Genomic DNA, 14,393 nt, shown 5'->3' with positions numbered 1-14,393 from the left:
ATCACGTACACCAAAGCCCACTAATGCCCAATGGGTATTACTTTATCTTATTATTTTATTTTATCTTATTTTATCTTTAAAATGTCCTAGCAAGGCCTAATGCCCAAAAAATGCCCAGAATGCCCAGTTAGGCCGCAAATCTGCGCACCACGATGCCCACAGCGGTTTTACCCCTCGAAATTATTTTAAAAATTAATTTGTGTACGGTGGAAATTAATTGTGCAGTTATTTACCAAACCAATTACATAGACCGTGCGAGAGCGGTATCTCACTCTTACTCTTACTAATACGTAATACTCGTAATACTCTATATTAATTTTAGCGTCTCAAGTAAAGATTGCTCTGTAACTCGATAGCAGATAACGATTCGTATCTGCCGAAGTATGAAGAATAAATACATTTATAAAGTCTGCTGGCGAATAGAGCAGAGAGCAGAGAGAGAGAGAGAGAGAGAGAGAGAGAGAGAGAGAGAGAGAGAGAGAGAGAATGAGTGAACAAGATACTGTACTTAGGCGGCAGAGCAATCTTGGATAACGCCAAAACAGGTTTCGCGTGAATGTCTCACTTCTTCCTGACGACGACGACGACGACGACGACGACGATTCGACGGTATTCGACAGCCGCGCCGCGTTCATCGGACTTTACTCCTGCGGGTAGCAGACAAGTAGAAAGTACAATATAACGCAAATAATGCTGATAAAGCGCTCGCCGCATGTATATCGCGAGTAAACAGAGATTGAAATTGTAAACGATCCGATTCATTTCAGCTGACGAAGAAGTTTGCGGCCGTGCATTTAAAATGTGTCGAACTGTGCAAAACTGGAGCACCTTTCTGGGGGAATTGTCTCGTCTTATATTTGAAGAATGGCTCGATGAGAAAAACGTTTAAAAATAAAATTATAGTTTTAATATAGTTAATAGTGTTTTACTTTTCTCTATCTTTAAAATTTTTTTATTTGTTACATCAAAGAAAGGATAAGAATCGGCAATATATTGCATATTTTTACATTATAAAAGAAAGAGTATTTAATAAAAGTTTTATCAAATATATGCAGTTGCAATCGTTTTGAATTTACGACTTGGTAAACCTTTTTGTGAGGTAGCGCAAAAAGAATGCCAAAGAGTAATTCGTGTTACATAACGTGTATACATGATCTCCGACAAATCTGGCACACAACGCACTGAACGGCAATGCAATGCAATTTATGATAAGTGTACAAAATAATGTATATGTGCTGATCAACATGGATACAGGGACGGTTAAATTAATGAAACGTAACGGTGTCGAATAAAATACACCTCTGCAAGGATAATGCGTTAAAGTGCCGCTTCGTGTCTGTATCTCACGCGGAAACCTAACGATAATAACTAAAAATATGTATGCATGGGTAAGAACATGTTTCCACTCAAGGCGTGAATTATTTCAATTTATGACAAATTGTGAAGCTTGTAATTTGTGCCTCCTTTAAATGTCTAACAATCGAATGAAGAAATAAATTAATGACACAAGTAAAGAAAGTAAATGAAAAAGCGAAATCTATTGAGCCATAAAAGTGTGATAGATCATAGAAAAGATAAATGAAAAAAAAAATATCACACACGCATCCCATTGGGCAATGTGACGCTCTTTTGAGCTAATGTTCTAGAGAAGAAGAGAGATAAACGAAACGAGATAATGCAAGATTTCTTTTTATCAGTCGATATGATAATTCATCAAAATAAAGTGACTCAAAATTCGGAATGCAGTCTCCCCATGTCCCAGAAAGCCTTTTCTCGTTCCTAAGAAATTATTTTCTCCTCGTAATCATCCTGTTCACGAGCCAAAAATTCCTGCCACTCTCTAACGACCCGTCATCCTCCATTTGCCGGCGAGCGCGAAACGCATGATCAGCATATCCACCAACTTCGAATCCGACACGACTCCCATTCACAATACAGTCGAGCGTAAAACTTTGACCAACTTACGCTCACACCATATTGAAAATTGAAAAAGCATACGCGTCGAAAGGACTATCTTTTCTAACAATCTGTAGAAGTGTAAGATAATTGAATTGTTTCAATTTTAAAATAACCCTATCTTTTTATCTTGTAGAACAATGGAAGAGTTGGATTAATTTTGAATTTCATTATAATGTTATTCACTAATCCTCCTTTCCTTTCTTTCACTGAAGAATGAATAGAAATTATGGTTTTACCCCCCATCGTTTTTATACTATAATAAAATATCAAATCGATTGCCCGGACTAATCAATAGTCATCAGCGATGTGTGCGTCCAAGAGTTTAATTCTTTTAATATTCTTTGTGTCTTGCAGATCTCAGATTAAGATTTGAAAGATTTAGAATAATCGCTGAATTTTTGAGTAACACCTCTGTTTATTTACTTGACCCCTCGACGAGTGCCGTAAAAATTGAACTAATTGAAATTAATCATTTTGCACACGTTCTCTTTTATTTGGAGACCGACGGACATCGAGGAGCAATGCTGAACACATCATCGCTGTAACGAGTCTCCGTTCAACAACCTTCACTGCCAGATGCACCATATTTCACCGATTCCCGGCTCGAGAAAGGGCCCTTCACCGCGGCCGGTGAGGCCTTACGTTCCGAAATAAGTGGCGAGCGAGAAAAATTACCCCTGGTCTTCGTCAGCAGCGGCTCCTTGCTGAACGATGCGGACCACGTCCGTCGTCGACATCGTTGGCACTCACGTTGCCGTTGGCACACACCGACGATCACCGATCACACATCCTGCCGCTCCTCCTCTTCGCGCACCCCCGGGAGGAATTCACCCCCGATACCGCGCCTCCGCGGATCGGGAGGAATTTTCTTTCTGACAAACTCGCGAGCCCAAACTCTCCTCGCCGCGCTCCGCGGTTAACGCACGTGTGTTCGCCAGACCAGGCCGGGTTAAACGCTGGGTGTCCAGGCTGGTTGGCGCCCGTCAAGGCTACCGATATGGGAGAGCGAAAGAGCGATCCGGGGGCCCGCTTCTGCGGCCACGGGCTCCGATACACGTCCTCGTGCGTTTACCTGGTCCCCCGGTGCAGCAGGAGGAGGAGGAGGAAGAAGAGGCGGAGGTGGAGAAGCGATACCACGAGGAGTTGCACACACGGCGGTGAACACCACCTTACTGAGGCCCCAAGACCCAGACGAGTGTCGTGCCGCACGGCTCGTCGGTCTTACCTGTGCACATGTACGCACGCGGCGTTTTTCTTCGACTCACCTGTGTGCGTACACCGTGTTCTTTTACCTCCGCACACGCAGACAGGTGTACGATTCTTGATTGGATTATGTGTGTGCGTATATGTATGTGCACGCTGTGTGTAAACTGGCGTGGCACGTTCTTTACGTTCCGTTTGCCTGTGTACAAGATACCGCCAAGATATTCTTTTCCTTTTATCTACGAACGCGGCGCAGGCATACGAAAGTGTGACTCCTGATTTGCGTGTGTTACGCGTAAACTGGTGTGGCGTGTTTTTTGCCCCTGTGTGCGTGTACGGGTGTGCGTAACGTCGCGCGCACACCGCTTCACGCTCACCTGTGTGCGTGGCGACGCCGTGTGTTCTTTTACTTCTACCTGTACCGATAATCTGACTTTTGACTGTGCGCGTAGTTATGCGTGTATACCGATACGCCGTATTCTGTTCCTCATCCTGGTGCAACCAGCCGATGAGGAATTCTTGGCTCCATGTGTGCGTGGATGTGCGCCTGTGTGGCGTCGTTTTATCTGCTCCTGCACATTGGTATTAGGAAGAGATCGTGCGTACACGAGTGTGTGCACGTGTGCGGGCATACTGCATAGTGTGAGGGCTCAGTGATGTATGACGGGACTGGACGTCCCGAGAAGTCCAAGGGATTTTAAATAAGATACGTGATATTTAATTTAATTGTGTGACTTTTAGAGGAAAAGAATAATACACTCAACCGGGTCATTCGTTCAATTTTCGTTGTATAAAGGACTTTTAATAATAAATTGCACTATTTACTAAACTAGTGAGAATCCTCTTAAAAGTCGCCAGCAGTAATTAACAACATCAGTGATTTTTATCGACCATATCTGGCAATTAAAATTCTTATATACAGGGTGTCCTGAAATTCGCGAATCAAAATACCATAGCAAGAAAGTCGTCGAAAAAATAAATTAAAAAGTTATTAGCCATTTTTCGTTCCGAGCAGTAGTTTTTTTAGATAAAAAGGTGCAAAACAGGCCAATCATACATTACGGTTGAACGGAACGAAAAATGGCAAATAACTTTTTAATTTATTTTTTCGACGACTTTCTTGCTATGGTATTTTGATTCGCGAATTTCAGGACACCCTGTATATAATTTAAAAGCTACAGTCTGATAAGGCACTTTTCTTAATCAATAATGATACAGCTTTTTACATTAATTTTCTTCGTGTTTTTTTTCTGTTAAAAAGTTTTCTTCCCTTAAATTTTTCCGAGGGGTAAACCGCGGAGGGCGCACCGTGGTGTACATATTTGCGGCATTACTGGGCATTTTTTGGGCATTAGTTTGGGCATCAGGCCTTGCTGGGGCATTGTAAAGATAAAACAAGATAAAATAATGCCCGCTGGTCATCAGTGGTCATCGGTGCACCTGATTTTGGTCAGTTTGCCTCTCAATTTGTCTTTTTCATTGTTAAAAGTTGAGATAAATTTATTTCATCGAATTTATCACGTTTTGGCCACGTGTTGTAACTTGTACAATACAGAATTTCAAGTGCATGTATCTTGGTTTCACGTACACATGACTGAGTATTCTCCAACACATCAATAATCCAATCCTTGGCGAGCGGTGTAACGTACATGACGTGTGTCGATAAATCATCGATTAGTTTTTTTTTTATCTCGGATCGCCTACAAGCGGAATAATTTTGCTGGAGAACGGGAGAAAAAACGCGAGCAATGTCGCAGGAAGTGATTCGATCAGTTTCTATTATGTTTCAGTGTTGTTGCAACTTCCTCCGCGTGATTGAGATTCGCAAGAAATATAATATTTATTGGCTCTCTGTCATACGTAATTTGCCAAATGAATTCTTTATTTCTTCATATTCAACCGCATGTCCAATGTCAAATATCAAAAGGTTGAGGTCTTTTGAGAACAGCCTTGTTCTATTTCATTATTATGTTTATCGGCGATTTTCTCAGGTCACGTTGCAAGATCATATTTTCGATATCACGAAATTACTCTTACAATTCATATTCATCACAAGTCGAGACGAAATAAATATAAATTAAATATTTTGGACAAATGCACCGAACAGAAACGTCAGGTAACGGACGAATCAATGGCGTCCCAACAATTCTTTAAATTATGTTCTTATTGTAATTGCTCTCAGTCATTGTCAAATATATTACTTCAATTATTTTTATTATTATTATATGTATAGATGTATATATGCAATAAGCTTGTATTAATTATTAAAATTAATTAAATTGTTTTCTACTATAAGTTATAAGTTACTCAAGTTGTTTTATACTTTATTGCACGCTCTGTACCGACGTACACGTGATAGTTCACCGATCATTTAACACTTTCGATCTCTTCTTGTTCCTTTCCTTTCCATCAACTCGGTGAACTATTGTAATCCGTGTTCTCCTTCTTTCCCTATTCCCCCCCCCTTCTCTCGCGCGCACGCTCGAATCGTGCATGTAAATGTATCTTGCATACTTACAACAGAAGAGTTGCAACGAAAATTTGAAAGGATGTAGAAGCCTCTGCTACCTGTTGCGCTCGACTTGCATGCATTTGTCGCAAGAATGTAAACGCATCGCGTGAGATGCAGTACATAGTGAGCAGCTCGGGTGCATTAATGCATTTTGATGCACGCTAACAGTACTATCGTGTATAAATTTGCCTAAGTACAACTATGTAAGCATGCAAGCCTTTTATGGTCGAACACTTTTTGTCGATCGAGTGCCTGTACATATAAAATTTTGTGAAATAACTGATAGAACTTAATGCAAAAACTAGTAGAGCATAGGAATATAAACGCATGCTGCTGTATAAATAAGCTCCAATCGAGTATTTTTTTATATGATTGGAAATGTCGGATTAATATCGCGACTGTATGAGCAAATATGAGTTTACACCATTGCTCTTCAAATTTCACTCATGCTTGTGAGTCGCCTGCGAATGCCAAATCAGTTATGTAGAATATGCACTCGAAGAGGCGGGTGTATAAATCTCGGTTTAAATTATATTAGTTTTCATCGAATTATTTATGAAATTCACAATCGAACTGAATAACATGAAAAAATAAAAAAAAATTATATGACACATAGCATTGAACTTTTACAATTATTTTTTCTCACTTTTATATCAAACTACTATTAAGGAGATAAATTTTTAAGTTTAAGTTAGAAAAGAAGGAGTTGGGGAAAAAACTGACAGAAATTACGACGACGATAATAGCGATGAGAACATCAATAATCTTCGATGACAGAATGTAGCAGTTACGACTACAAAATATACGACTGAGGCCTTACTATGCTACACAGTTTGTCATCAAAATACTACATATTTACAAGTCATAAAGTCGAGACAGCAGCGAAGGTCAGAGAATCGACTCTCATTGGTAAACGAATTTTCAGTTTTACATCAATATGTGAAAGATATACACATAGGCCGGTATTCATAGTCAGATCTTATATTCAAGACAGTCTTAAGATCATCTCTAGATACTCCGTAGCCAATGAAATGTTCCATATAGCATCTTTAGATAAATTCAAGATGGCTTTGAATATAAGATCCGACTGTGAATACCGGTCATAGTCATGTATACATATATAACTGAATTTTATAACATGATTAATCAAAATCTACTGAAGCTGCTTCGCTCCATACGTCATTAAAAAAATCTTGATTTCTATATATAAACGTTCTCAAAATTCTCTCTCAAAGAAACGAGAAAATGCGAGACAAATGCAAAATATGATCAAAGCTTCACGATTTTTCGTTTCCTTAATGTTTCGTCCTTTCGCTTCTATAAATTTATAAAATTTCTCGAGATACTTACATGATTATCAACAGTTCCCAACTTCGAGCGTCTTCCACCCTCTGAAGAACCTCGAGCAATTCATCCACGCGTTCCTCGTCCATAGAGATTGTATCATAGTACACGATATTTCTAACAAACAAGATCACCCGAGCCTTTGAATTTTCGAGACTAATAACGGTGTCCGGGATTATACGTGTTGCCGAGTGTCACGTACGACGGCATCACACTGACTCAGAATGTTGATACCGGCGCGGTTTCCTGGGGTGGCAAAGGTGTCTACGGCACATTCCATTTATATCTTACATCCTATCGACGTCACGGCGCAAGTGACGCGAATATCTTACTAAGACATATCTTTCGCGCATTTCGACAAAGAAGTCCACTTTAACTTCATATACAAAAATTACTTTCTTTTAATTTCTTTTAATTAATTAGCTGTTACGTGAAAGACATAGATTTCTATTTCTTTTCTAGTATTACGTATGTGTATGCATGTGTAATATACATATAATGCAATGTAATGCACATTATTGCATCCGCAATATATGCAAAGAATGGCGAATAAACGTCTGTGTCATTAGCTAATAACGAATTAGCCTCATACACAAGTCTGAAAAAAATACAAGAAAAGAGGATTTTTTAAATATCACTCTGTGTTTTTAATGATATTTAAAAATTCCCTTTTTCTTTTTCAGATTTACGTATAGTAATATATACACACATACATATATTTAATGTACAGATTCCTTGACCAATGCGGATTCGTTTTGATTTCTTCTCGTAAAGTGATTTCGCAAATAGTGATTTTTCGTGAAGTATCCAAATTGGCCGAAGAATCTTCAAGTAAAAAAAGTACGGGGGATTTAGAGAATACCCTGTGTGTATGTATATATATGTATTTCCTGTAAGATTTCGATGCGAGGAACAAAAACGATTGTATGCAATGTTTCCTCGCAGATTTTAAATGGACATCTTACATCGCTGCTGTAATCACTCAGTGAAAGGTTCTTTAATGTATTTGAGTAGTGATATATATACACACTATTAGACAATTATATCTGAAATTGCGGCACGTCGTGCAATATGAACAGTCTTTTAGAAACAATTTATAGGTATATATTCATATCTCACAATAGATTTTCGAAGAATGAACGAACGATTTTCGTTTATCTTCGCCAGATCGTACGCTATTCGTGCAATACCGAGGTGTTTGCGAAGTTATAAAAGAGCCATCGTGATATCGTACCATGAATAGCGGAATTTAGATTCAATTGGCGTCCCGAAAAGCCAAGAGCATTTAAAATCGAAGCCTTTGCAACAACGCGAAACGATTCGATCTGTTATGGCACGAGAAGTTTGTTATAATTTTAGGAATCTCTTTTGGTGTACCAAAAATTTTGACAATTCAGGACTCGGACCGTTAAATCACAGATTAACTCGAGACTTTATCGATATTCTGCACACATCAAACCTTGTTACGGTGAGTATTCAGGTCTGTATGGTCTTTTATTATATATTTTTATGTTGTTCTAAAATATTCGAAAGTTAAATTGCGCGAACTTGGCATTTACAGAAATGGGGTGTCACGTTTGTACCCCGATTCCGTGTGTATGAATTCGCGTGGTACAATAAATATATACCCAACTGTGTACTTTCCCTATGATGGACAATCGTACGTTTAATAGTAAAAGTACGAGACACATGTAGATTATAAAATTGACAGTTGTTGCGCAATGACATCAGGATACTGCGAATGTACAATGCTCCAAAGAAACCGTTTTTTTCGTTCTTCCTTTTCTTTTCTATACACATGCACGTCGTTAATGTCATATAATCGCGAAATTCGCGAAAAACTCCATAATTGTCAAACTCTTGCGAAGAGACGCATTTATACATAACAGATTCTCGTACTCGAGTCCTTCATTTTGAAAATGAGAGGGTATAATTTAAATAAAACGAGAAATCTAAACTAGCTAGCTTATTAGAATAGAATATTTAAATAAAAAAAATGTTTAAATTAGATTAGAAACTTTGTTTGATTTGATAAAAAATTTTTATGCATGACTTTCATGTGTCATTTCTCCCATTTTCAAAATAAGCGGTACGATTTTACATAACACGCATACAAAACTGCATTCAATCATGTACATAAAGAGACGCATTCATTATTTTTCATTCGTCCAGTAACTCTGCTATTGCTTCGCATTTTTTTCATATATTTTTCCTTTTTGCAGTAATGCGCAAAGTTGCTCTTAAGATTTTGCTCACAGTAACATTTGCTATCGGTATGTGCTTTTAACATCTTTATTCCATAGTATAACTAGTAGATCCATTCTCTGCCGGCCCCTTTGATCTTGCGGTCCCGATCATGTGGTATTCCGCCATTATTCTGGGCATCAATTCAGCAGCGTATGTGTGTGTACGTACTGTAGTTGTATCAAAGCTACATTACCACACGTACAACTATTCTCTCATTAGTCTGCCCGGAACAATGTTGGATGCGCAAAAGGGATCGACGCAAAACGAAACACATGACGGAGTGGACCTACTAGCTGTACTATTTTTATTCTAACTTTGAGTCACGATTAATCTAAGCAAGAAAGTGAACTTGCAATCGATTTCACCAAGTTCTAAAAAAATTCGTTTACTCTGAATACTGTATTAGTGAACAATGTCAAGTTGGAGTTGATAAATAAAAGTGATTTAATCATCTTTAATAATGATCTTTTTATTTTGATGCAATAAAAATATACTTTCGAAATCTCGTCAAAGACTTGATAGTCTCTATCATTCTAATAGAAAGTCGATGAAACTGACTATCAATGTGAGACTATTTTACAGAAATTCAGAATATTCGTAGGGTATACACATATATAAATTCTATATATATATATCAATATAGATCTATATTTCCTTTTATAGATGTATATATGCATGTATAGAATGTATATAGATATACGTATATAGAAATTCATAGAATACTTCGCGAATTTCGGTAACTCAACAACGAATGTCAAAACCGAAAAACTCATACCTTGTAACTGGATGGCTTGGAATCAAAAGGACCGAGGATCCAGAATGTCCTCTTTTTATCTTTTAATTTTATAATAAAGTGATCCGGCACGTTTATCAGTGGATCAATACCGCGCGAAATTCAATCTCTTAACCTATCTTAACACTGCGAGAAAATCTCTAAGATAAAACATTGCGTCGACTAAAATCAGAATCCGCACACCGGAAGTAGAGAAAAACGCGGAGCTATCACGATTATCGCGACTCCGCCTTCGTTTTCGGCGGCCTGAAGGCTTTCAGCTTCTTTGCCTTCTTCTGCTTTGTGGCGCTAGAACCGGATTGAAACGCCTTCCAGCTGTCGACGCGCGATTGTCTGGACTCCTCGAAATTTCGTTGCCACTCGCGTTCCATTGCTGCCTGGGCTTCCGCAGACAATTCCTCTTCGCGCTTTCTCTTGCGCTGCTCCGCGTCTCTCGTGGCTAGTTCTCGTCTGTAAACGAAAAAGAAACGATTTTAGATAAAGGTACTTTTATACTTAAACACTCGGAGATGTAGCCCAAGGTTAACTAATTTCTGTCTAAAACCTTGTGTCTACGATGTTAGAGATCGGTCCAAGATCTCGATCCGAGAGATATGCAGCCAATCAACTTGCATTACTTCCATTTTATGAAAAAGATCAAGTTTCCCAGAGGACATGCATGTCTAAAAGATGCCTTTTATGTTATATACATGTTCTCTGGGTTGGCTCAAGCCTGGCCATACAGTTCTCGAATACAAGGCTTAGTACTTTAATTCATATAGTATTTAAAATAAAGATGTAACCTTCTTCGCTCCATATCGGCGAACAGTTTCATTGTCATAACCCAGACCGCATGTGTGTAACCTTCCTCAGTTTCTTCCTCCAAAAGTGTAGGACCTGAGCTCTCGGATTTTCCTTCTTTTTTCTGCTTTTTCTTTTTTTCTGCAATCTTCGAAATTTGATATCGCATATAATATAAAAATTGACTGTAACGCAATGCACCGTGTTACAAAAAGCAAAACTAGCGTAGATAATTACCATGTGATCAGTTCGGGCCTTTGCCTCCTCAATAACATCCATACATTTTGATCTAGTTTCCTCATTTTCCAAAGTTTTCCACGCCTTATTAACAACTGCAAATGACGAGATATTTCGTTACACATCGTTTCTCACATTATAGTACATCTATTTTCTGGAGCTGAATGTATGTGCGCGTGTCTGTTGTGCTTACTTTCGAAGGCTTGCTGCGCTCTTTCAGCATCGTCTTGATTTTTGTCTGGATGCACCAAAATTGACATCTAGAATTTTCAAGTCGACAAATCAGAAATTAAGCTACAATACAATCGGAATTAAATTTCTAACTCTTACTGGAGGAAAACATGCGGATACTTACACGACGGTATTTCTTTTTTATTTCCTCTATCGCCGTGCTTGGGTCAATTTGTAAAACTTCAAATGGATTCAAATTGAAGTAGGACGACCCAGGTCGCAGTAGTCTGTCAATTTGTTGCTTCGGCGTCAGCACGGAGTCCCTCTTTTCAATTTCTTTAACCTGCAGAAAAGCGCAGTGATAATTTCGCATAACGACATAGATAAGCAGATAACGAGCGTACAAATAAACCGAATGCAATTAAACTCAATGGCGTTAAGCTTCTCGACAACGAGGCAACGTAACAAACTTTTAACACATGAAACTTCATTATGTATAGATATTCTGTCGAGTCTTCTTAAAATTATATAACAAACTCACTTTTGGAATAGCCAATGCAACGTACTACATAAGTTAGTGCGAATGTCACGGTGGAAGAATGCGAGAGAAATGCAGTTATGCCGAGGTAAGCGGTTGCTGCAAGCCGAAGCTATTAAACAGGCCCCGTTATCAGGAGCGTCGTGTTTATCTTCCTCATTCTGACGCAGTGCAAATAACCGCGAATTGGAATAACTGCACCTCGGCGAGGCCTCCTTAGATAGGGTAACGTTTAAATGCAACGATAATCCCGGCAGTAATTCTGTAAAATGCAATCGAACGCAAAGAGAAAGGGACAACGAGGCCACGGGGCACAGCCACGTCCGTGCAGGTTAGGCGGGCCCAATGTTTACAGCGACAATACCGCGCGCGAGAACTCGCGACGCGACTACGCACGATAACTGACGGGCAGTTAAAACACAAATAGACGCCGCGAGGCGTCCGCTGTCATTTTATATTTCCATCGTAAAGCAATACTTGTCGTAGTTACTGCCCCGAGTTTGTTTACGTCGCCGTACGCGAGCGGAGGGCCCGAGTGCCGTCTCGCCGGCGGCACCGCGCGCAAAAGGACGCCGGGATTAACGGGGAGTCGCGTACCTCCGTGTAAAATTCGTTAAATTCATCCTCCTTCTTGGCGGGATTTTCACTTGGTAAACTGGAGTCGGTGGAGGCCATCTTGCTTGTTACAAGCTCGAGAGGCTTCCGACGGTGCTGCCGGCTGGCGGAAGGTCGCGACCTTACCGGCACAGCTGACACAGCGTGGCTTATTTATCAGTATTGAAAGGGGAAAAAAAATGCTAAAAGATTGATAGAATTAACTTAATTGACATTGTTTTCCACACTTTTATCGGAGCTTTCAATTAAAATGTTGAAAACAAGAAGCAACGAGCTGTGCGAGATGTAAAACTGAAGACTAAGAACGAATAAAATTTATGTCTTATCGTTGTAAAATGAAAAGAAAAGAATTAAGATCTTTGAGAGTAATTCTGACTCGCAGAGAACACGGTATTTTATAAAAATACGGTATATGAATTCACATATTAAATTTAAAAAAATTACTAGGCTACCTCCAGCCTGCCTGGACGGTATTTAATTTTTAAATATAAACGTTCGCTTTCAATGTAAAATATACAGCAAACCGCAGTGTCAATAATATATTATAATAAATTAAATTGATTGGCACAAAGGAAGATTAATTCATTCTGTAAGATTATTTTTCTGAAGACTAATTTATTTAGATAAATTCTTTTTTTTTAAAGAGAGAGAGAGAGAGAGAGAGAGAAAGAACGGTGGAGAATGTGCGGACAAAGACGTCGATGTTCAATGTAAAATTTTGTAATATTTTATTAACAAAGCTTAACAGCCAATAAACAAGTAATGCCTCTTTCGCGATAACAAAGACACATCGAACGAAATCAGAGCGTTATTATTATTGCGGCATACACTTCCGTCAAACTGATCGGTTGACTAGGATCTAATATAGTTGATGTAACTAGCCTATGTAACATACAATATTCGCTACTCACTATACCCCTCCGTCGGAAAACTCACAGGTGCGATAAATAGGAGGGTGGGTCGGTGAAATCGCTACAGCGTAACGTTCTATGAATATCTAGCGCTTGTTACGTCTTGCTACCTAATCTAGCATGGCCTCTAAAGTCTAATTGTTCACTATTGAATACTGGTTCAGACATAAGCCGACGTTACTGTCGTCCAATCGCGAGGATGACACTGCCAACGAACAGAGATTCGGATTATATTCTTTAAAGAGTTTTTCAGCTTCCACACGCGATCGATTAGCTCCGATAATTCGAAGAAGAAAAAGCAAAGAACGTCCTAGCGATTTCTTACGGGGAGCAAAGATGTCCCAAGATGGATACATAACAAGCAGCTCTGCTAATAAACGATAAGTAGAAGGGGGAAGTAATTTAGATTCTTTCGTATACTTGAAGAAACTAGATCTCTCGTATCAGCTGTTTGAGGAGAAGACGTGTAATCCGTTGTAAAAATGTCAAGTTCAGATACGGCCCTCGCGATCTCCGATCGTAACGAAACGTATTCACAACAGTGTTAGTTCTCTTGCACGTGACTATACGCTACGACCAATTAATGATATCAACAATCGAAGTAGGAAAAGCGTGTACGTGTAACAACGATTACTCTATAATTCATTAAAGATCAAGTCAATTCGGAAACGTGCGCGTGTAATAAATCACACGGAATCCCCGACGATCTTACGCCGTCGCTAATTCTTTCCTCGCTATCTCAAATAGCAATTAATTCCTTTCAGATGATTTCAATATAACGTACCGGGTCAATAACATACGTTATATATTTCATTGCACGCGTTGTATAAACAATAGAACAATTATACGCGATTGACAATTAATGTGATTGACTGGTGCGTAACATTAATTGTAATTGTTAGTTAAAATTATGCTTAATTGCTCTTATAATTGCGTATGACTGCAATTACAGATAAGAATTACAGGAAGAATTATTATTGCGTATTAATTTCTATCATTAATATAATTCCAAGAAAGAGATAAATGTAATGCAGTCGTAAGAACAAACTTTTTCAATTTTCAACCATCTTCTATACGTGAAGA

At 38.9% G+C, this 14,393-nt stretch overlaps 2 protein-coding genes across 3 annotated transcripts in view; both read right to left on the bottom strand.

Moving 5' to 3' along the window:
• The window catches only part of LOC105568399, a 53,582-nt gene extending 46,210 nt beyond the window's left edge, over window positions 1-7,372 (bottom strand). Inside the window, exon 1 of one of the 2 annotated variants that reach the window (XM_012024050.1) lies at window positions 7,025-7,372. In XM_012024050.1, coding sequence (XP_011879440.1) covers window positions 7,025-7,107 — 83 coding nt within the window. In that variant the 5' untranslated portion in view covers window positions 7,108-7,372. Of the gene's footprint in view, window positions 1-2,634; window positions 3,935-7,024 lie in introns of those variants that run through there. The other variant, XM_012024051.1, reaches the window with a different exon arrangement.
• Window positions 7,373-8,106: 734 nt separating this feature from the next.
• LOC105568400 (dnaJ homolog subfamily C member 8) lies at window positions 8,107-12,509 on the bottom strand. The gene is made up of 6 exons (XM_012024052.1): window positions 12,382-12,509; window positions 11,431-11,589; window positions 11,269-11,335; window positions 11,076-11,170; window positions 10,841-10,986; window positions 8,107-10,508 (listed from the first exon to the last, which is right to left on the bottom strand). The coding sequence occupies exons 1-6, from the start codon at window positions 12,457-12,459 to the stop codon at window positions 10,274-10,276; spliced, it is 780 nt and encodes a 259-aa protein (XP_011879442.1). The 5' UTR covers window positions 12,460-12,509; the 3' UTR covers window positions 8,107-10,273.
• Window positions 12,510-14,393: the final 1,884 nt, after the last annotated feature.

Source organism: Vollenhovia emeryi, unplaced genomic scaffold (assembly GCF_000949405.1).
Source record: "Vollenhovia emeryi isolate VEMERY1.0 unplaced genomic scaffold, V.emery_V1.0 DF939129.1, whole genome shotgun sequence".
Lineage (NCBI taxonomy): Eukaryota > Metazoa > Arthropoda > Insecta > Hymenoptera > Formicidae > Vollenhovia > Vollenhovia emeryi.
This window is presented reverse-complemented; position numbering and strand designations above follow the sequence as displayed.